This window comes from Pleurodeles waltl, chromosome 11 (genome assembly GCF_031143425.1).
Source record: "Pleurodeles waltl isolate 20211129_DDA chromosome 11, aPleWal1.hap1.20221129, whole genome shotgun sequence".
NCBI classification, from domain to species: domain Eukaryota; kingdom Metazoa; phylum Chordata; class Amphibia; order Caudata; family Salamandridae; genus Pleurodeles; species Pleurodeles waltl.
Genome location: NC_090450.1, coordinates 906965470 through 906989864, shown reverse-complemented (window position 1 = coordinate 906989864; position 24395 = coordinate 906965470). Strand labels below are relative to the sequence as shown.

The 24395-nt window shown below is 42.2% G+C and overlaps 1 protein-coding gene across 4 annotated transcripts in view; it reads left to right on the top strand.

Annotated features, from left to right (window-relative positions):
* Positions 1 to 24395, top strand: part of CUX2 (cut like homeobox 2) — a 661979-nt gene that overhangs the window by 275573 nt on the left and 362011 nt on the right. For 3 of the 4 annotated variants that reach the window (XM_069214853.1, XM_069214854.1, XM_069214852.1), the window contains 2 exons: positions 15086 to 15196; positions 22835 to 22882. In XM_069214853.1, the coding sequence (XP_069070954.1) occupies positions 15086 to 15196; positions 22835 to 22882 (159 nt within the window). The remainder of the gene's footprint in view (positions 1 to 15085; positions 15197 to 22834; positions 22883 to 24395) is intronic. The other variant, XM_069214855.1, reaches the window with a different exon arrangement.

Here is a 24395-nt window from a genome sequence, read left to right as displayed (position 1 = left end):
AAACAATAATCCTATTGGACAAGCACTCACTTTCAACAAATCCATTCCAAAGCATATTTTTCAGACTAAAAAGTCCACAGCTATGTCATCCTCGTTGTCTGTATCAAGAAAGCACAGTAGTAGTGAGTGGCCCTATTTCCTGATGGAGAACGTTGCAAGGCTATTACTCACAGCATCAAAACACTTGGACCACGAAAGGAGGGCCACAGTATGAACTGAACTCCCAAATCACAGAGTAAGGACCACAACCGGTGTCAGACCGTGTCTTTCTGCAAACAGCAGTGTATATGTATTTTTTATGTCTTAGAATATAGACTTCACTAAAAGAAGATTGGTAGTCTTTAAAGACAAGTGTTTACTCTAAAGTGCAGCATGCTGATTCATGTTCTGTTTATACACATTGAAGGAAAAAAAACCTCTGATACAAAAAATCTGTAAAGAACCTAATACTCTTAAACTGATAGACCTTTTTTGAGTTTGCTCACATACATTTGTTTGTAAGCACTGGGGGTCAGGGGCACATAGTGTTGATTTATATTTCCAATGCAAAGGCATAGGATGATAGCAGACACCTTGTAAGGAATTATCCCTTCCGTTGGACCTTAACCCCTTTGCTGCCAGGCCTTTTCCCTCCTGTGCCAAGCCTTTTTTTGGCTATTTGAGGCAGTTTGCGCATAGGCCCCCATAACATTTTGTCAACATAAGCTACCCACGCCAAATTTGTGTCCTTTTTTTCCCAACATCCCATGGATTCTATAGGTACTCAGAGTTTGTGGTTCCCCTGAAGGACACCAGGAAATTAGCCAAAATACAGCAACATTTTCGTTTTTTTAAAAACAAATGGGGAAAAGGGCTGCAGAAGAAGGCTTGTGCTTTTTCCCCCGAGAATGGCATCAACAAAGGGTTTGCGGTGCTAAAATCACCATCTTCCCAGCTTTCAGGAACAGGCAGACTTGAATCAGAAAACCACATTTTTCAACACAATTTTGGCATTTTACTTAGACATACCCCATTTTTACTATTTTTGTGTGCTTTTAGCCTCCTTCCAGTTAGTGACAGAAATGGGTGTGAAACCAATGCTGGATCCCGGAAAGCTGAACATTTCTGGAAAGTAGACAACATTCTGAATTCGGCAAGAGGTCATTTGTGTAAATCTTACAAGGTTTTCCTACAGAAAATAACAGTTAAAATAAAAATAATATTGAAATTGATTTGAAAAAACAGCCATTCCTCTTCATGTTTTACTCTGTAACTTTTTCCTGCGATGTCAGATTTTTTAAAGGCATATACCATTATGTCTGCTGGACTCATCTGGTTATGGGGATATATAGAGCTTGTGGGTTCATCAAGAACCCTAGGTACCCAGTGCGAGCTGCACCTTGCAATGGGTTTTCATTCTATACCAGGTATACAACAATTCATGTGCAGAAATATAAAGAGTGAAAAATAGGTATCAAGGAAACCCTTGTATTTCCAAAATGGGCACAAGATAAGGTGTTGAGAAGCAGTAGTTACTTGCACATCTCTGAATTCCGGGGTCCCCATACTAGCATGTAAATTAGTGCATTTCTCAAATAGACTTCTTTTTTCACTTATTCTTACATTTGGAAGGGAAAAAATGTAGAGAAAGACAAGGGGCAGTAACACTTGTTCTGCTATTCTGTGTTCCTCCCAAGTCTCCCGATAAAAATGGTACATCATTTGTGTAGGTGGGCCTAGTGCCCGTGACAGGAAACGCAACATTGAAATCTGATGTGTTTTTGGCAAAGTGCCTAGCTGTGGATTTTGGCCTCTAGCTCAGCCGACACCTAGAAAAACATACCAAACTTGTGCAGGTTTTAAAACTAGACACCTAGGGGAATCCAAGATGGGGTGACTTGTGGTGCTTTCACCAGGTTCTGTTACCCAGAATCCTCTGCAAACCTCAAAAGTTGGCTAAACAAACACTTTCCTCACATTTTGGTGAAAGGAAAGTTCTGGAATCGACAGAGAAGCCACAATGTCCTTCCTCCCAGCGTTCCCCCAAGTCTCCTGACAAAAATTGTACCTCACTTATGTGGGTAGGCCTAGTGCCCGCGAAAGGAGATGCCCCAAAATACTAAGTGCCTGATTACAACTTTGGCGGAGGGGGTTAATCCGTCCCAAATGTGACGGATATCCCGCCCACCTTATTACGAGTTCCATAGGATATAATGGACTCGTAATACGGCGGGCGGTATAACCGTCACATTTGGTACGGATTAACCCTCTCCGCCAAATTTGTAATAAGGCCCTATGTGGACACATCAAAGTTATCAAACACAAAACTACCTGTTTTTGCGGGTCCTGTGTTTTTGGTCCTGGGCTCAGCAGCCATATAGGGAAACTTACCAACCCAAACATTTCTGGAAACAAGACACCCGAGGGAGTCCAGGGATGTGTGACATGCGTGGATCCCCCAGTGTTTTCTTACCCAGAATCCTCAGCAAACCTCAAATTTAGCTAAAAAATCAAATTTTTCCCACATTTGGGAACACCGCACCGGCACAAATTTCCTACCACTCAATGTTCCCGTCAGCCTTCCGGTAACAATGATACCTCACTTGTGTAGGTGGGCCAAGTGCCTGTGACAGGGAAGAGCCAAAAACATTTCGAAAATGAGGGGGAACAAAGGAGGTCTAAAAGGGCAGTTTGAAAAAAAATGTTTTTATGCTAGCACTCCCTCCAAGCTCCGGTGCCGGGACGTAATGGTTATGTCCTCGGCACAGGAGCACTGTGCTGTGGGACGTAACCGTTACGTCCGCAGCACAGAAGCAGTTAAGATTGTCAACAAAACGGTCCAGTAGCACCTGATGGGGTGGGAGAAGACTATGGGATAACAGGTAAAACGTGGGACTTACCTTTTAAGGTAACAGTTAAAACATTCTAGGGTTTTTCAGTATTTATAGAAAGAGCTTCATATCAGATTTTTGTAGAATTATATTGCCTTCCCCTGGCTACTCCCCTCAGGTTTATAATGCATCTAAACCCCACAATGTTCAATGAAGGAGATAGTGGCTGTGCAGTCAGAAACCTCTTGACTGACTTGCTACAGTGGTATTACAAGTTTAATTTCCTTTTAAATTGTCTTAATTAAATGCTAAGTGGTTGCCTAATTAATAGAGATAAATTATATACGGTTTATAATTGTCCCTGTTTCTTACTTATCTCTGTTTTCAAGTTAATGAAGTCTGTTTCCTCAGTCTGTTTTATGTAAAGAATTATATTGCTTTCTCTTTAGGGTTCCATGTTTGTTTAATTCTGAAAAACAAACGTGACATGCAGAATGTTGCATTATTAGGGGTTTGAGTCTGCGATAACATTTTGATTTGGCTGCAGCATTGTACAGGTACTTGTGACCGCTGTCAAAGGCAGCTTCAGTGGTACCAAAGTATATGTGTTGAACATTGTCATTTGTATTTTTACCTTTAACACGATCTTGTATAAATGAACCAAGAGCTAACCCTCTCCATTTCATAACCTGACTTGGTTCTGCTCCCCCTGCATCTTCCTCATGAGGTGGCTCGGCTGTCCTGTGCTCTGATTGGCAGAGCCCTGTGAAATAAGAAGAGACGTGCTGGAACCCCTCGGTCTTGAGAAAGAATGCATAGGTTATGCAAGAACAGATAAATAACAAGCATTTCCAATGCAATGGGTCTCGCATTAGCTCGAATTAGAGTTATTACCGTTGTAAACTCCTAACCTGACTTTTCTTGCCACATAAATTAAAAATGAAAAGTAAAACAGTTTCACACAAGCGAGCCGATTCACAGCATGATGGCCGCCATCAGCATCAGCATGAAGGAGAGACAGAAAAAGAAGTTTGCTTGTAGTCAAACTTTTCTTCAAAAGTGCAATTAGACATGTAACAGGGGCGATGGCCAAGGCGGTAACAAAACCTCCCCAAGGAGGGACAAACGTAAACATTTACCAATGTCATCAAAGGATTTTTGAAGAGCAAGCCCATGAACGAGTGGTGGGCGTGAGGTGGGCATTGTTAAAAGCCCAGATACATGCCAAAACGTGTGAAAAGCAGCGCTTGTGCGCTGCTATGCTGGATCTAAAAAGGAACATCTAAAAATGTCTCATGCTTTAAGGCAGAGCCTTTCTCAGTGAGCTACTCAAGTTATGTTAGAACTCTGGCAATGCAGAGTACATAGCTCTTAAGGGTTTGATGTAGTGTCCATTTGTTATTGTTGTTAACACTTTAGCTATAAACACCCATTATCATTATTTCTCTGCCTTGCCAACGTCTGTTCACCAATATTCTCATTCAAATAATGTTCCAGTTTATACCAATTTCTTTTAAAATGTTCCTGATTTCCTGTTTTGAAACAGTCTTTTTACTTTTCTCGGTCATCCCTTTGACATCCATCCACCACCTTCAGTATGCCCCTCTACTAGAGTTAATGTTAACCCACGGTACAGTTGTAGCACTAATGTTAAATTTAGTGATGTGCACCATTAATTTGGAACTCGTAATATCAGTGGGACAGAATATTGAGGACAAAATATTGAAAGGAATCAACATGGAAAACTTGATTTCCTTTACATGGCTCAACATATATGTACCTGCGTGGTACATATATGTTCAAGTTATGTAGATGTGGAGTTAGGTATACTAAATCTATACTTCCCTCTATGCACGTACCTTTCAATGTTTCATCCTCAATATTCTTCTTTCTCCGTATTGTTAGTGTTGATATACAAAAGTACAACCCAATTCAATCATTTAGCGTTTCCACCATCATGCCATATTCGCTTCTTTCCCCTGACTTCTTTATCTCATAAAATAAGCAGCTCTCAGTTACTCCAATTTTCTTGGTAATAACCCCTGAATCTAAGTGAACATTTCAATTCATAACTGAGAAGAGCAAAAGCCTAGGAAGAATCACTTGAGTAAAACAATTTTCCATTCATATTCTGATTAGGAGGTAGGACATTTGAAACAGTAAATTTGAATTAACTTAACTTCAAAAAGAAAATGTTTCTCAATTATTTGGTTCTGGTTTAGTATCTTTTTTCCAGGCGATCTACTTAGACATTTCACATTAATATTTCTAGTTATTTTACCACAGTCACCTTTTTTCTGACAGGCGTTCTTCCATAGAGCACTTTTGCCAAGCACAGGTTACAGCCTGCTACATGATTTTTCGCAAAAGTATTGCTACTTTCAGGTGAGAGGGCGCCCCCTACTTATGTCTCCATCTTCCCCATTTACTTTTTCCTAAACACATGTCTCTGTATCTTTGTTGTTTTTGAATGGTTAGAAGTGGTATTCCTAGTTTTGCCCTATTTGTAACTTGGAAAACCATATATTCTTTTCTAACCTTTTACATTTCAAACATATTTTTATTCGTTTTTCCAATGGGGTTTTATTTAAAGGCAATACCTCCAAGTTCAGTTTTTATTTAACTAACATAACCTCTTCCCTTTTCCGCCAAGGGCCACATGTACGTAGCTTTTTTCTTGCCTGCTGTTTGCGACAAGAAAAAAGCATTTTGGGCCAGATGAATGTACCTTTTGTCTCCGAATCGGGCCATTTGCGATTAAAAAAAAAAAAAAAAAAAAAAAGGGTTTTGGTATGTGCAGACCCTGTTATGCGATTCGGTAATCAATTTACCGAATCGCAAAATAGGTTTGCGAGTCACAATTAGTAAGGGGCGTTCCCTTCCGAATTGCGAGTCGAAGTGCGATGTAGGATTGTTTTGTGTCCATGAATGCAGTCACAAAAAAATCGCAGTTAGCACCAATTTCAAATTGGTGCTAACTCATTCGCAAACGGGAAGGGGTCTCCATGGGACTCCTTCCCCTTTGTGAATGGTAGTGAAAATATTTTTTCAGAGCAGACAGTGGTCCCACGGATCACTACCTGCTTTGAAAAAATGAAAAGAAAACTTTTCATTTTCGTTTTTGAAATACATCCAGTTTTCCTTTGAGAAAAACTGGCTGCATTTAAAAAATTTTTTTTTTTTTTAAAAACTGCTTTATTTAAAAGCAGACACAGACATGGTGGTCTGTGGCCCCAGCATGCCACTATCCCTTTGAGGGCGGCCATTGCCAATGGGGTCACAAATTGCGATCTACCTCATGAATATTTATGAGGTAGGTAATTTGCGACCCCATTGGGAATCCCAAACACTGTCATTGACACTGTTGTACAACAGTTTTTGTGAGTCACAAATTGTGAATTACTAAGACTCGCAATTTGCGAGTCTCAAAACCTAATATTCGTACATTTGGCCCTTAGGTATGTACAGACCCTATTTTGCGTTTCGGTGATCTATTTACCGAATCGCAAAATAGGTTTGTGAGTCGCAATTAGGAAGGGGCGTCCCCTTCCTAATTGCGAGTCGCAGTGCGATGTAGGTTTGTTTTGTGACCAAACAATCTCAGTTAGATCTAATTTCAAATTGGTGTTAACCCATCCACGAACGGGAAGGGCCCCCCATGCGACCCCTTCCCTTTTGTGAATGGTAGTGAAAGTATTTTTTCAGAGCAGGCAGTGGTCCTCTGAAAAAATGAAAAGAAATGTTTTCATTTTTGTTTTTGAAATGCATTCTGTTTTCCTTTAAGGTTGCATGCGCCCCTACCCTGTGGCCTGAGTCAGAATGTGAACACAAGAAGCTGTGTATGTATCTTTTACAGCGCCTAACAGATCCCTCATTTCAACTTCTAAGCAACTACTTTAGAGTGGGTCTTGGCTTGCATAAGTGCACTAAAATGTAGCGTAACTAATCATGCACAGTAATGATTTATGGAACACTCAGTTATGAGGATGGCCATTTCAAACCTTTTAAATTAAATGCCCCAAGAAATATCGTGCCGTGGCTAGTCCTATAAAACATCACTTTGATTATTCAGTTTCCACACTCCCTTCTCGTAGCTCATTATCGAGAATGTTCACCCCCAGAATCGGGGCACACACTAGCTGGCTGCCTTGCAATTATTTTTCCTCAGAATATCCCTTTTAATTGTATTTTGATGTTAATGAGAGGCATTTATGCTGACATTTTTGTTTTTTGCTACGAACATGGTACATATTAATGTTGAAACACGTCTTCAGGATATCGCTGTTTTTTTTTTTTATTAGCCAGCAACAGATTTAGCCATCGGTAAAATATAAATAAAAAGTGTTGTGCCGCAAGTGCTAATGTGTTTGTTAACAGGAAGGCAGCGCGCGCGGCTCCCGCCACGCAGAGTAAATGTGCTTCCACCTCAGTTAATAATTGTAGTTAGCAGTGTGCTGGTGTGCGATTGCCTGTTTAAGGAATGCTGCACCTGCTGGTTTCTGGGCAGCGGTTCAAAGGTTTGCATGATACCCGCCTTGTAGGCATTTCTAAATGTACATTTTAACTGCTATTTTTGTGAAGAAATCCATACCCCCCGCTGCTTCTGAGAATGCACGTGTGACTGGTGTTTCTCTTGCCCTCTGTGACCTCTTGCACCGAGCCCTGGGGTGCACGAGGCAGTGCACTGCCCCGATTAATGCACACCACACAAACGAAGCTCTATTTTCAAAGCTCCTTTCAAGAGTGAATTGCATCCTTTAGCACATGGGTACTCGCAAACATTTTCCCAGGGGCCACAAGTTTGGTCTCTGGTGTGACCGAGGGCCGTATTGATGGCAGCTGAGTTGCAGTCAAGGTGGGGAGGCGTTGAAGGGAGGTTGTGACAGTATGGTGGGTGTAGAGGGCAGCAAAGGATACACATCCAGTGGCTGAATTGCACAATACGAAACCGGATAACCTGTGATTAATCCCAGCTTCTCCACTTTATCAAATTGTGTGATCCTAGGCAATTGTTCTATTTCACTTTCTCCCCATTTTCTTAATTATGGCACTGTGCAAACCCATACCCTGTGTTTGATTTAACTATAATGTTGTTTCATGTATAATAGTAAATCAGGTCACCCAAAAAGTGCACATAACAACTGACTTGCCTCTGTTATCAGGATGGGGGAATAATAATGTTTCTGAATTTATGTTTGGAAACTATCACTTTAAAAAAATACTTCTCAATGCTCTAGTATATTCTGTTTTCCTAAGATGAAATGGTTCTGCTTATCAATGAAATACACTTTTTGAGTTTTTAAAAGACGTTATGTGTCTTTACAGTTTTGCTGCAAAATATCTTTAAGAACGAAGGTGTTCCTACTGTTAAGCAGCGCAGGACAACCTAGTTACTTCCTTTCTTTATCTTCAATTAACGTTCAAATAAAGGACTGCCTGTATTACTCCTTTAGGACAATAAACAGAGCCCTTCACACTCCTAGGCCACTGCGCAGTTGATCACAGGAGCACTAACCAAACAAAAACAACAACACACAAAAAGCATGCATTTTAGACAGGACACCCTCCATGCAGCTAATACAGCTCAGAAATGTTGTAAAATTGGGTATCACCGCGCACACTACAGCGCATGTTCTATCCGATATTTGACATGCCAACCAGTCCTCACAAGACATTAAACCGAACACTTTACAGCCAACTAACACAGCGAAGAAAGGCCAGAGATGGATGTCATTGGTCCACAGCACCACTAATTCCAATGAACAAGTCCGCGTAACAGCATGCCCGGCAGTGTATTAGCCACCTAACCCAAAAATCAGGTAATACATGACCTTTAGCCGCACCCTTTAAACGTCATAACCTTTCCATCTATTAATTAATAAAACGCAGTTATAAACAACAACAGACAACAAATATCTAGTGATGTTGCATCTCAAAAACCCAACTAGACTTCAGTCTGTGATGGAATTCTCAAAATCAGGGTGAGAACGTACCGGATTCCGATGGCACTTAAAAACTATACTGAAAGTAAACTGTGAGATATATATATATTTATATTCACTTAAAAAAAAAAAGGTTACTGGAACGTTGTAGCATGATAGGTTCTGAATTTATTTGCAGAAAACAATAGAAATACAGCAGTTATACTTAGTTATTTCAAGTAATTATAACTCGTAGCTTAAGGTAACTATAACTTGCTCCTCCGCCATGCACAGTTTTTTCTTCAATAATTGAACTTCTAATGTTTCATTTACATTTTTATTAACATTATAAAAGTTGGCATGAGTGCTGTAATATCTGGGGAAATTAGCAGTACATAGCGAGGCCGCGAGTTACAGTTACCTTAGGCCACGAATTATAGTTACATGCATTAACTCTAACTATCACTGCTGAATTTCTATGGTTTTGTGCGAGTAATTTCAGAACCTAACTATAACATCCCTGTAACCTTTGGTTGTTTAAGTGAATTTGTAAGGTTTTTAAAAAATATTTCCTAACTATAATGTCCCTGTAACGTTCACTTTTTCAGTGAATTTCTATGTTTTTTTAAAATGTAAAGTAATTTTCATTTCTATACATTAATCCAACCACTGCTGCACATGGCCTTCAGCTGTGCGCTGCAGGGTTTGGCCGCAGGGCCTGCAGACAATCCTCTGTAACCACCCAACCCTGTTCTGTGCGTGGCAGGGTTTGGCCACAGGGCCTGGCCTGCAGGTAGTCCCTGCGGCCACCCACCCAACCCCATGCTGCGCTTGGCCTTTGGCCATGCGCAGCAGGAGTTGGCCGCAGAATGAGAATCGGTGTGAGGGGGTGTCTCTGGGTGTGAAAGTGTGAAAGTGGCTGTGAGAGTGGGTATAAGAGGATCTATGTGGGTGTGAAAGTGGCAGTGAGAGCGTCTGATTTCACTCCAATAGATGAAAGATGTATTCACCGCAACAAAGGATTTCAGATCAGTTTTCAATACAGAATCGCAAAGTAAACACACTTGCTTTGCCTTCACCAAGCCCAGGAGTTAGGATCATTTGTCCTTTCCAGAAGTGGAGCTTCAAATCAGGCACCTGCTATGTTTATTTGTAAGTGCTTCCTCTTGAGGTTTAATTTCTGTGAAATGAGCATCGTGGCCAGAGCGGAATCTCACCTGCTCCTTTATCCAACAAGAGTCCACAGTTTGCACAAAATGTCTACCCAACTGGAGCACTTTCTACTGGTTAGTAAGTGCTACCTCATTGAGTAAATGTGCAGTGTGGGGGTGGAGGCCACTCGGCCCCACTTCCAGGGGCAGATCTTTGGCCCTAGGACCCCATCCCACGCGGCCCGGCCATTGCAATGGGACCACGAAGTGAGAGCCTGAAGGCCCCCACGTTCCCAGTCGACTGCCTGCCTCCTATAGAGCTGGCATTGCTGTCACAGACAGGGAGCTGCTAAATATGCAGCTCCCTGTCTGTGAGAGCAATTGTTTCCTCTATTTCCCTGCCTGCATCTCTACAAACAGGGAAACAGAGGAAACCTCAGTTTCTAGCAAACGAGAGCTGTTTGACAAGTCACACTTTCTGGAACCGGAGTGTTTACTCTGACTTGGCAGGAGCTGTCAAAGCCTTGACAGCCTTGTCCTGGGGGCACGCACCCCGGGGTATAGGAGGAGCCGGCCCTGGGGGGGTGACAGTCCTCAGGGCCATTATTGGCTCCTCGAGGGGGGTCGCGCATCCCCCTCCGACATTTGAAATTTGCCCCGGAGAGGTGGTGGTTCCCATGGCTTTGGGGCCGCAACAGACCCCTTTCATTCTTTTATTTCAGCCCCCGGTGGGAGGGTGAGGGGGGTGGTGGTGGTGGTCCCAGGAGCTGCGGGGAGGACCGCAGGACCCCCACTAGTACATTTGCCACACTTTGCCCCAGGGAGGTGGTGGTTCCTCAGACACGGGGGAGGGGCTGCATTACCACTCTACTTATTATACTTATTTTGCCCCAGGGTGGTGGTAATTCGGGTGATGTTGGAGGGCAGCGTGGCCCCCGCATACTATCGAAATGAAGCTCTGGGGAGGTGGTGGTCCCGGTGGCATCAATAAGCCAAGGAGGGGGGGCCCGTGTGCCCCCTCCTTAACTTTTAACATGGCCCCGGGACCTGGCCCACCCAGGGGCTTTCTTAAAACAAGAGCGGGAGACCATGCTTAATTTTTTTCGACCCCAAAGCAAATTTCCACCACACATTTCAAATCAAAGTACTTTTTTGCCCTGGGGGGGTCTGGGACCCCAGCACCAGAGCTAAGGGGTATGGGTGTCCCTCCCCTGGTTCCTATTCTTATATTTTATCTTTATTTGTGGGACTTGGCTGAAACCGTGTCCCAAGATAGCTGCCAACACTTCTGTGTCGAAGTGTTGGTAGCCAGTCAGATCTCAGTACGAGATTGAGAGGATTATCAGAGCCTTTTCATCCCTATATATAAAAATGTGTTTTTTCTTTAATATTTCAAAAACTACCGAATGGATATACACCAAATAACAAGCATTTGCAATGCAATAGGTCTTGCATTTGCTCGAGTTAGAGCTATTGGCATTGTAAATTCATAACTGGACTTTTCTTGCCACATAAATTGGTCAACTCTGCCTCATGATTTCATCTTTTCCTGCCATATAATCCAGTGGCCCTGCATATAACTAATGCACTTCCATTTATCTTCTTGCTCTATCTGCAGCAAAAAATGAAAATGTTGCCTAATTTAAATCTGCCATGCCAAGTCCAATAGAATGCCACTTTCACCACCCCACCATCAGAGTGGCTGGCTGGCTGGATAACACAATCCCCCCAAAAAAGACCATAACAGCCACAGAGGAAAAATAAACTAGAAGGGTCACCCAAACGTATCAAGAGTGCTCAAACAGTCATAGTGTAATAAGGATGTTAAGTTGGCCTGAATCATGGTCATCATTTTAATAAGCAGATATTATTAAAACATATACAATTTTCATATAAAACCTTTGGTGGGAGGGGTTATTATTTTGGGGTCCCCACTAACCTAGTGTGTGGACCCAGAAATGACATAGACAGAAAAAGTGTGTCGTGTCGAACGTTTTGGTGGTGGTACCATTGTCCTAGGGCCACCACAGGCTGAGTTAGGAGTAAAAATGTTGTGTAAAAGTAATGCCCTGCAAAGCATTATGGGGCCATTTTCCCGAGTGCAGTGAATATTGTAGTATCTGGTCTCCCGCTGTGCCGGGAGAGCCACTTTCACTTTGAGGATTTCTGTTTTACGTAAAGCATTTACCAATTTAAAGTGATTTAAGGGGAGAGCCACAAGAAATTACTCTGATTTGGAAACTGTGAACAGTGTGACCAGCGCTCCAGTACCGCTGATCAAGTTCACGCTGTTGTGTCTGTTCGTGCCGTGAGCACCATGACCGCCATGCAGCACGAAGGGGAGAGACAAAAGAAAAAAAGTAGTTCACCCACGCTGAAGCATAGTGGCAATCGTGCAATAGTCCATGTAGCAGGGGCAGTCTACAAGGCGTGACAAAAACAGCCTCAGTGCGGGGCAAAAGTAAAGCATTTGCCAATGACATCAAATGATTTTTGAAGGGCAAGCCCAGGAACAAATGAAAGTGATGGACTTGAGATGGGTGTTGTTAAAAGCCTACAATACCTACAACAGGTCAAATCGCTTGCTCGCTCAAACTAAAAAGGGTTCTTTCTGGACCAAGAGTTAGCTTTCTGCCAAATTTGGTGTAATTCCGCCTCTACTCCTGTTCGAAATCCCCATGGAAATTAACATGGATAAAACATGCTCTGGGACCCCCCCTTTTTCTCTACCCCCGCGTGATGGATCACCCCTGCACTTTCCAGACAACAGCTGACATGAGCGTCGTATTTCTGTGGAAAATTTCGTGAACATTCGAAAACTGGTGCCAACGATATAGGCAAGTAAAAAAATGTTTTTTCTATAGAAACTAGGTCCAATCTATAACTACCTCGTGGTGACTGCCACTAGGTAATGTGTGTGTCTGTATGCGCGTGTGTTTGTGTGTGTGTGTGTGTGTGCGCACGCGCGTGCCATAACATAACAGAAGTGGTTTGGCCAGTAGGTAAATCAGAAAATACAGTGACTGAGAGTGCCACCTGAAGGTCCTAGAGACTAACCGCTGCAGAGTCAGTTGTTTTTAGGGCATGACGTGTGGCTAACTCTGCCACACCACTTCAAATGCTGCCTGAGATGACCCATTCCCATCTCTAAACTCAAGTAAATTCTCAATTTCCCTATTGGCTAGTCCACTTCTGATCAAACGCAGAGGACAAAGAGGTGTTTATGACGGGTTAACGCTGACTATTGAACCATGTCATACCCATCCATTGTCCTATTCATCTTTCCTTTTCCAAAGAAATTGTGGGTTTTGTGCTTACGTGCTTAACTGGTGCGATCTTGCACCTGTGGCCTGCGTCAGATTGTTGTTACTAAAATTTTCCTATATGTTACCTTATTTTTTAGCCACGCCACTTGTGCACCTGAGTTCTTCACAATCTGCTTACTTTGCAGAGTTTGTCTTGTTCTCGCACAAAGTGATTTAAACCCAATGTGCTTTCAAAATCAGAGCAGTAAAAAAAGAAGATGCATCACTGCACGTGGGTTTGAATGCAGTGTTGCATTTAAAAAAAATATTTCTGTAGCGGAGCAGAAGTTTTTTTATAGGCCTCTGATAAAACGTTTTTTCACCCTTCTTCCTCCAATATCAGCTGGACATCTTAGACTTATACTGATGTAGCACAAGGTAATATATATTTAACATCTAGTGCCTGTAAAAAAAGAAATTCACTGGAAGTATACTTTCTGAATAACTCTTAAATTGAAACAAAAAGCTCTTAAACTGAGCCAGTGTTTGTAATAGCAACTAGGTGTACGTACAAAACACAGGTGCATGGCACATTTGCTGACATGGACTGCATACATAAGCCTTCCACATTGAACTCTCCCATGCACAAGTATATACCCAATCTTCCAGGTGGCTGCAGACAGCGGCGATCAAAATAAGTTTAGATAGGAAGCCGCCATGTCCAACCCCAGCATATTCATGAACCAGCAGGCATACGTGCCATCTCTCCCTCCTGCACATTGTGGGCTCTTACCCTTGCTTTCCATTGACCTTTATCCATCAAAGTCATATGGGTCACAGAAGTGACATCAGTGTCCCTACCCCTGTAACAACAAAGGAAGTGAAGTCACAAGGCCATTAGCAGTGATGAGTGGCCGTTTTAGTTTTTTTTTCTCTAAACAATCTTTATTGGAAAATCCAAGTAAAAGCTACAACTGATTGACAACAAACACAAATAGCCAACTTCTAAACACCAGCAAACGATAAATGCATCCTTCCTTCTTTTTTTAAAAAAAAGAGCATTAGCCGGAGTCGTTAATTCACAGGAGTTGCAAGAAGCAACTTAGAAATAGTAATTTTACCGCAGAATGATGCTTTTGACTCCCAAATAAATTGTTCCACCTGTCTGCCTAGTATTACACAGCCACCTGTAAAAATATTCTTTCCCCTGACTGTCTACCCATCCTAGAAACCTAGCATGCAGAGTGTGAAATGAAACCCCAATAGGGTTAGTGCTAAACCTAAAGTGCCCATTGTACGCTTGTGCGTGCTCTCCTGCATCTGACCAGCTAAGGGTTTCCTCTGTATGCAGGAGTATCTGCTGGCCTGGCCGGCCTCTTTTATGAAGAGCGGCAAGGTTTATCTAAATCAACTTCATATGAATCCATAACTCTCTAATGAAACATTTCCTGCACTTTAAGTTAGCGGCCCGTGATTTAGTGCAGAATACGCGGAAGGTCAGCTTACTTAATATTGGCACCTTCACTTTTCAAAATCGTGCTGAAATTAAAAAGCCATAGATATCTCCCTAAGCTTATTTATGAACACTTAAGTGCAAGTAAGTCATCTTTGGACGGCGTCCCTTCCGGTGATATACGGGGGTGGCGGTGGCGGAGGCGGAGCCTCCAGTCAGGCCGCGTGCGGTGTCTGGCGGAGCCTGCGAGATTTTAGAGAGATGCTGATGAACTTGGGTCACGCTTGGCTTTGAGGAACTTTACAGAATAGCATTGATTAGTTCAGCCTGTGATTATCTAAAAGCCGTCTTGGTTTTACATTGAATACCTCGTTCCCTAAATTATTCATGCTTGCTCGCAGTCAATAGCTCGTCTGTCTTGGCCTTGCAAAGAAACTCTTGCAAGACAGCCTTATGTATAATATTAAAATAAATCCCTCTCTCTCTCTCTCTTTCTCTTTTCCAGAAGGAGCTTAATTCTGTTGCTTCGGAGCTGGCTGCTCGGCAGGAAGAAGGCGAGCATTCTCATAAACATTTAATTGAGCTCAGTCGGGAATTTAAGAAAAATGTACCAGAGGTAGTGTGTTTTGCTCTTACAAATATAGCCCAATTGACATTTTTTGCCTTTGCACAGAGTAGATGCTGGGAAGATAACCATTGGTGGCCAATGGCCTGTGCTCCAGGAATAAGCAACAATGAATAAAGTACCTCTATTTCAATTAATAGCTCTGTAAAATATACATAATTGCAGAGTAAGATTTGCCTTGTTTCCACAGCAGGTTAATATCTCGTTTAAATCCCGTAGAAGTGAAAATTCGGTTCTAAACAGAAGCTATTCGTGGTTAATTTAATATTCGGGGTTATTTTATTTTGAGATTTGGCCTGGTTATGGGATGGCATTATATAATGTTATATTCTTTGCTTTTAAAGGACTTAATGCAGTTCTAAAGCCCCCTCCGAACACTGAGAGAAGGAGAGGGATTAGAGGAGAGGGAACATGGCAGGAGCAGTGCTTAATTTGTGATTGTTGTTATTTTTGAGGGCCGGCACTTGTTCTTCTACCTCAAGCATTTACTGCGCGCAAAAAACACATATTGGAAAGACGGAGGGAGAGAAAAACGAAAAGCCTCACACATGGAGAAAGCAAAAGCTGCAAGAGTGAGCTGAAGGGGCAGGGAGTGGCTGTAAATGGATTAAAGAGGCCCGAGATGGCTTCAGGATTACGCTGCCTCAGTATTCTCTGCTCACACATTTAATTGCAGCAGCCACGTGTTTAAGAGGGGGGCTTTGGGCACCGGCACGTTTTTATTAGCAAATTAAGCACTGGGCAGGAGCCGTGGAATGTGTAGGCCTTAAAACTCTATGGTGGAGCCCCTAGGAGCATGTGTAGTGAGACATTTTTTTTAAAAAATGTTTTAAAGGAGGATTGAATGTGTGCTGTGTCTGAAAAACTGGACCAAGACTGTGTCACATGGCACTGAAAACCAGTAGCCTGCTTTGGTGATATATGGGGCAAAATCTAGGGGCAGCTTTATGGAAAGTGCCACTGTGTCCCTTAGCGCCCCCCTCCCGCCACCATGTGTGCGCCATATTTAAAATACAGCGCACCATGGCGCAGGGTAGGGGACAACTGCGTCATTCAATGTGACACTATTGATGTACTTTGCAGGAGTAGTGCCGAAATGGGGCGCTACTCCTGCAGAGTACATAGGGGCCCATTCTAAATAATGGAAGCCCCTTTTTAACACCTGCTCTCTGAGCAGGCGTTAGAAGTGCCGTAAAAAATGCTACAAGGAAATCTCATAGATATTTTTGGCCCCCCCAACGGGGGAACCCCTCCTCTTTGCATACTTTATGTATGACACAGGCATAATGTAGCACACAAGGTTACATAGTGACACAATGCATGCATTGCACCACTATGTAAATACAGTGCAGGGATTTCGGCCTAGTTGGGCAACATTAATGTAAAAAATAATGACGCTAATATGGCGCTAGGGCATTATAAATATGCCCCCTAGTTTTTAAAGGCACCGCCTAACAAAGTTGGTATGTGTAAGTTTTAAATATAAGAGATTCCTTTTCATACCATATGCCCACTCAAAGTATTTTAAAGTTCACAAATTGAGTGTGATAAAAATATAAAGGGTGAACTTTATTTTTTAACTATGTTTCTTGAGGGATCTCTCCCATTCCTCCACAGGAGTTGAGGGGCAAATAGGATGCCCAAAATTATTTTGTTCCTGTGGGGGATCTTAATGTCAATAGTTTGGAGCCTCCTAGTATAGTGCTTTTATTCTCCTCGAAAATGAATGCAATATTCGGGTAAGCATTGGTTTCACTAACTAAAATTTAATGATTTCAGGAGGTCAGACATATCAGTCAGCACATGATGGTCCCATGTGCTTCAGTGCCTGTGGTCTTGTTTTGCTAAATGTTGGTTGAGTGCATTGTTTAATAATCAGTATGTTTTTTGTCAATCTGCTGCTCAAACCTGGAGGACATGATAGGCATGCCTTTTAATTGCTTTCAAGATAACATGCATTATTGAAAGTAATTAATCCTAGTATTAATTATAGCGGTGTGTTTACAGGAGGTACGGTAACTGTGATCAGCCAAAGCTTGAAGCAGAGCAGTACTATTTATTCTGATCTTTCCAGGAAGGTGGTGGGCTGTCGTTAGCAAGTTTACAAAAGTGCAGTCATGGTAGGAGATGGGCAGCTTCTGCTGGTTCTGTTAAGCTCCATTCATTAGCTACTGCGCATGTCCCACATTATGATGTACAGCCCAGTATCTGCTTCACAATGCTTTTAATGAGCTGGGTTAAACATAGCTGGAATTCAGTCATTTCAATTTTTAGTAGTTTAAAAGAGTCCCATAACTCTATGAGGACAGGATAGTCCTGTTCAACCAACATGTTTTAGTCAGTCTTCATATTCTGACAGACCCTTTTGCAACTTTTGAAATAGTGGGTACACCTTCCTCCTCAGAACAGCCTGGAGGCCTTCCTAAACCTTCTCAGAAGTTAGAGAGGGGCAACAATGTTATTTATTTAACAGAAATATGTAGCGTTCTTCCACTGACGAAGTATTAGGGTGCTTTATAGCTGAACAATAGTTACAAAAAATTAAAGTATAATCTGCACAAGTGAACCTTTAAATGTCGTCTGAACAACATGAAAGAGGATGGTCTTCAAGTCCACAAGAAGACAGTTCTAAAACATAGTTTAGTACCAAAAACAGTAAGTGTTGAACTCGATCCGTTCTGGATCTTGGTACTTGTAAATAGAGAGAGCTCGGCTCTTTAGTCTTCTTTGTCTGTCAGACATGGGGAGTAGACAGGAAGGATGCTCACTGAGATGAAGGACTTTATAGGCCAGGTATTCGATTTTAAATGTGGTTCTTGCTTTAATTGGCAACCACCTTAGGCTGGAAAGGATTGGGGTGATTTGGTCAAACTTTCATGTTGAAGATAAAAGTCTGGCTTTGTCCAGTGAGAACTGCATTGCCAAAGTCCAGGTTTGAATGTACTAGAGATGGACAGCTATTCTTAGAGTGGTGGTCAGCAATAGATTTGTTTGAGAGGCTGTAGGTGGCAATTGGCAGCTTCTTGAATTTCTTTATGATTTAATAGTTTTTTCTATTTTGTCAGTGTGAGGAATCAGTGAGATGCCATTTCCAAACTACTAAAATGTGGCATTGCATTCCATTCTACATCTCCTCAGTTCATGCTTTCGGCCCCTCTGCAGTATTTGCCTCAGGCAAAAAGTCTGATTTTGACAGCCCTATTGAGGATGCTCGATGGCATACCTTTGTAAGGCTAGTCAGAGTAGAGGTAGAAGGCCATTGTGAAAGCACAGTGCAGAGGCCACCTCTTGAAACTGCAGCTCCGACACTGTTCCGAGTAACCTTGTAGAATCCTCAACGACTTTCATGAGGCGTCCATATAAGTCGTAAGGCAATTTTGAGCCTTGTTTGTATGTGGCACGGTGTCCACTAGAACCCTCTAGGATCTAGAGCAGTACCATCCACCAATCAGGTTACATGTGAGGGGCAAGCTGGAGGGTGTGTACTCTCTGACTGAGAGTTCAGGACATATGGAAGTGGCAGTGCGGTTAATATCTTGAAAACAGCCACATTTCTTCAATAAAGTGAATGGGGAGCTGTGTAAAATGCCGTGAAATAGCAGTGGACCCAGGTTTACAATTGTAACACTATGTAGTTAATATATAGATAATACAGAGGTCAGCCCAGCTTGATCTCCATAAATAATAGCGGATCTTACAATGTAATGTCTTCAAGTGGCCAAACATTCGAGTGGAAGATGGATTTTTCCATCAAGTTCAAACTGCTCAAGGACGTTTTCTTCAGGAATGCACGATGTATAGGGGCCCTCTCATGCTCTCATCCTCCAGCCACACCCGGATTTGTGGGATCCTTTACCATAACAGTGTTGATAACTGTCTGGAATTAAAAGCTGTCTCGAGACACCTCATGAGCAGCGAAGTGGCAGGTCTGGAGAGCTGTTAGTAGTGGGACATGCTTTTAGTTACAAGATGGCAGATGATCACATAATTCCTTGGAGGCCTAGAGTGAGTTAAACAATGTTTATGCACATGTAGTCTTGATATAAAAACATATTGAGTTCCAGTTCCGTGGTGTAGAAGAATAACCCTAGAGATTGACCACCTTTTGAAGAATGTGTTTTTTGGGATGTGATCTTTGAAAAACGAAACAAAAAGTGATTTCTCACTGCAAACTTTCAGCAGGACTTTCAGCAATACTTCCAAGAAATCCCAGTCTCCTGCACCCTAGCCCTAGGCAAAATACTTAATTATGCAGGTAGCCAGCAAAGGAATATTTTCACCTCTAGAATGAAGGAAAGTTCCAAAGAAAGCAAAAGTTATTGGATTTTCCATGAGCAGTAGAGCAGAGCAGGCAAATAAACTGAGTATAGCTGGTCCTCCTCAGTGCGTGAGACCTGGAGGAGCTGAGCTGTCCCCACACTAGTGACAAAAGAACAGGTTTTCAAAGATCAAACGCTTCCTAAACAAGAGGTGAAGATAAGTTAAAAAATTGACAAAAAAGGACTCTTTGGCCAAGGTAAGCACTCTACGAGGAAGTACGAAGGAAACAATGACATTTAAAGCATATGAAGGTGTGTAGAGAATTATTATTTCCAAAGGCCTAGTGAGCAACTATTACTTAATAACAGGTAGTAGGCACAGTCTCTATCTCTACTGATACAAACCTGCCTGATGTAGCCCCTGGCACCACAACCTTCCATTCTCGGTCCCTTCTCTTCTATTTTCATTGGCTGACAAACTTTTTGGCAAATCCTTTCGCCTCCTTCCCCTTCCACAATGCCCCACCCTACCAACCAACCAGGTTCGACCCATCTCCCTCCAGATGGGACACTTCTCCCTCCGAAGCTTAGTTCATGCACCCCCTCATGAGTATACGTAAATCAAACTCATCTCATATTAAAAGCTTCAAACACCATATTATAATTAAAATTCTATTAGGAGAAAAGAAAAAATTTAGAGCGGAGAGAAGAGGATGAAAGTTGCAGGAAGATTAAATAGTAGTTGGTAGCATGCCGAGAGTGGGCGTTTAGTCGTGTCAGGAGGAAGGGAATGAGGTAAGTGGAAATAGCACACCGAGGAAGCAGTGTGAGGAAAGGTTGGCGGAAGTGAACTTCGTGTGGATGAAGAAAGTGAAAGAATGGTTGCCTAAGACAGGTGGGATAACAGTGGGACAGAAAGAAGAATGGGTAGATAAGGGGGAAGCAAGGTTCACTCAAACAATTCTGTTTAAACAAATCGGTTTCCAGCTATTTTTGGAACAGCACAAGGGTATCTTACGCATCTCAAATGGACTTGAAGGGAATTCGATAGGGAGGAGCTGCCCCTAAGAAGGATTTTGTCACTGCTTTCTGACTTATATGTTTTTTTCCATTTTTTTTATTAAAGAATACTTTTATTAGTTTAATGCAATGTCAACAGAACAACACGGCCAAAACATTCTCTCCAACCCCATCATGGTACATATATCAGTTCAGTTCAACTAAATCAGAAACAGATCATCATGTTATTGCGGCCGTCCATAAACTTTTCAAGCTTTTACAAACCTTCAACTCCCATTTAGCCCAGCCAGTTTCATCTGTTAAAGTCAACATTGTAGCTTCAACACATGCACCTGATGTCACACCTGTGGACATCCCCTTTCAACCAGCCCCCGGTGCCTATACGCCTCAGATGTTCTCATATTTATGTTCATAACCTCTACCTCGAAAAACGTCCTTTTAAAATATCCTGAGGTGCTACATGCCATCGACCCCCTCTTGGTATTGAGGAACAGTCCCAGAGCCCCATTTCCTAGCAATGTCCCGTTTCTCCATTATGCACTCTAAACTGACTAATAATTTGTGATGGCGCGTATGATCAGTCTGTGCCCAGATGCCCAGCAATGCCACCTCAGTCCTAGTTTTAACCTCGTTGCATCCTCCAGGTTTTGCCTGCTCTCCTCCCAGAAGTTCCCAGTCTTGGGGCAACTCCATAGTGTGTGGCAAAAGGTGCCCTCAAGACCACCTCCTCTGAGACAGTCAGCGTTTGCCACTCTACCCAGTCTGTGGAGCAGCATGCGAGTGTAATAGACTCTGTACAGGATTTTAAGTTGAAGGAGGTGGAAAAACGCCAGAAGGACCACCTCCTCCGGGAACATAAGTGCCTCGTTCGTTTTCTTCATCCAGCTACCCACAGTCCCATATCCATCTATCTTTCAGTCCCAACAAAGGGGGCTGCATGTTTCTCATCAATGTCTTATATGTTAGAGAGATCAATTTCTCCTTTACTGGTCCCTCCAAAAACCTCATCTCCAGTGGAAAGTCTCCTGTATTTCCATATCTTAGGGGACACTTTGCAAAAGAGCTGCCCTCAACTAGGCATATTTCAGCCATTACGTGGCAGGCATCTGGTATTCCCTTTGCAGATGCTCAAAGGGGACCACTCTATTGGCATCCCACACCTCTGCCAGCGTTGTGATGCCTATACTGTTCCTTCCACGAAATCCCTTCTGAGACACCACTTTTGGGAGCCTAGACCCCTCTCATAACAGCATCCTCTGGGTCATTCGGCTACTCCATCCCATTTCTTTATTTAACTTTCTCCAAATCTGAACAACTGACTCTGTAGCCGGTCATAATATCAGGTCTAGTTTGCCCCCTTTTATTCCATTCTTAATGTATTTAGGCATCGTATTGACATTAGACATTTTAAGGGATGGGTGAAGGCACGTAGGTTGATGTTGATGTCGAGCTGTGTTTCTTGGTATCAGTTCATCTGTTGTACAGGTTTTTACATTCAAGCTACTCAAGTATATGTCTTCAGGGGTAAAATGTGATTTGATCCTGAGAGTACGTGTTCTGGAGTGACACGGATATTGAAATAGCTGTGATCATCATTGGCATAACACAGAATGACTAAGTATTACTTGTGAAGTAATCTAGACGAAGATATGGCCCAGGAGCACAGATGCCTGTGTTCAAATCTTGGTTTAAGCATTTGACTAAAGGATTTTGTGATTCTGGACAAATAAACTTAGCTCAAATGCCTCAAATTGTAAGCATGTTTAATGTGATGTAAACTGTGTGTTATATAAGGAAAGTTCTATCATTACTCACACCCACATTGCCCATCACATCAAGGTGTCAGTACATTTGTGTACAGCACTTCATGTAGAGAATGTTCCCGCGGTTCCCTACAAGGCACTCTGGTGCTAACTTTCACCGGGCCTATGCCATATCAAATACCCAACAGTAAATAAATCCACCTGCACTCTGAAATAATTATTAGCAGTATTACAGGAAACTATCAGAGCCTGTGGCTGTTCCACGAACAATCAAACTTAAATTATCCATCCTGCAGACTTAAATATCCCACAGTCTGTAGTAACTGTTCACAGCAAATGCATTTTCCCACTTGCTATCTTGCTTATATAAATGTCATTTTGCATATTCTAATTGGCTCAGTATGTTAGTAAATAATATTTTCCAATGTATTTTAAGTGGCAAGATCTGAGGAAAGTACTTGGTCAATGTATTGTTGAAACGTGTACCTTTGTCTAAAGCAAAATTACTCTATTTAGGTAAAACAGAACAACAGACCATGAAAAACGGATGTGATAGGTTTCTTGACGTGTTTCATGTTTTATTTCAGGAAATCAGGGAGCTGGTGACTCCTGTGTTGAAGAGCTTTCAGTCTGAGGTAAGATTATGTTATGGAACATTTTTCAGACACATGATTTACTAACCAATGGCTAAGTGTGATTTAAATGGAAATACAAATCTAAGATGATGTAGTTACAAGAACAAAGTATGTACAGTCATGGCTTTTAATGGAAAATGTAAAGGTTGTCAAGAAGGTATACTTTTATAATGTCTTTAAAAACTTAATAACAAATTTATGTTTTCCACCTTGAGTCAAACTAGTAATCAAAAGTGTACAAAAGCATGTTTTCAACTTTCTGATAGTCAATTTGCTATGTTCCAGTTGACATTGAATAGGACTGACTTCAGTTTTATTTTTGTTGCTTATCCATACTTGCCTTTGATAATTTAAATCTACTTTGATATAGTTACTCAATCAATATTGATCCTGGTCACATCTGAACCTAAATATCGCACACATGGCATTATGTCAGTATTTGTATATATAACTTTGCCACGTTTGGCGAATCTTCACAAAATATTCAAAACTAGATTGCCACTCACTTCAGCTGGTGTCTTCAAAGTTTTATCAAGTGGGGGTTGAGAAAAAGCAGGGTCCCGAAATGCATTTTCCCCATGCAATTTCCCATAAGGATTTTAGACACGACTACAGGCTGAACCATGGAACAGAATGACAACAAATGTTGCAGAGATGTAGATCTTGGTCCTGAAAGAGTTGTTTTTGTAATTTGGTGTAAATCCGTTCAGTAGTTTTGTAGTTATTAAAGAAAAAAGATGTATATATATATATATATAGGGACACAGAGGGTCTGTGAATCCGATAGATCCCATGGTGAGATTTGATTGGCTGGCATCACTTCATCCAGAAAGTGCCTGCAGCCATGTTAGGACTCTGGCCTCAGCCCGAGTCCAAAACAAATGCAAAAAAAAGGGGTCAGGTTAGGAACACAGTGATGCCTAACCCCGTTGGTTAGGACCTCAGGGACCCTGTTGGGAGCCAAAAACCTTTTTTGTTGAAAACAAATTTGCAGCAAAGTTGTGTGGGATTCGCAAATCTGGCGCAATAAAAAAAAAAAACAAGAGTGAACTCCTGCACTTGTTTTTTATTTGGTGGCTCAGGTTGGCAAGGTCCCGGAGGGAATTTTTATTAAAAATTTTGGGGAGTGGGCGCATGCAGCCCTCCTCCCGGGCCGATTTTGGCACAGTGGACCGCACTTTCCAGGGCAAGGTTATTTGTTGATATGTTGGGAGGGAGAATGGCCCTTCCTCCTGGGGTGATTTCAGCTCCAGGAAAAGCCTCCTCTCCCCCAAGCTTGACCGTAAGAATTAAGGGAGAGGGGTCTTCAGGGCCCCCTCCCCAGGTGGTTTTCACCCCCAGAGACCCAAACCCCCGGGTCCGGCCATGCCAGAGTCATTAATGGCCCTGAGGACCCCATTCCCTGGGGCTGGCTCCAGCTATGTCCCGGGGTGTAAAATGTGGATTCACATAGGAGATAAACATTTACTGTATCCAACATTTGGTGTCCTGCATGTACGGACCATCTGGATGA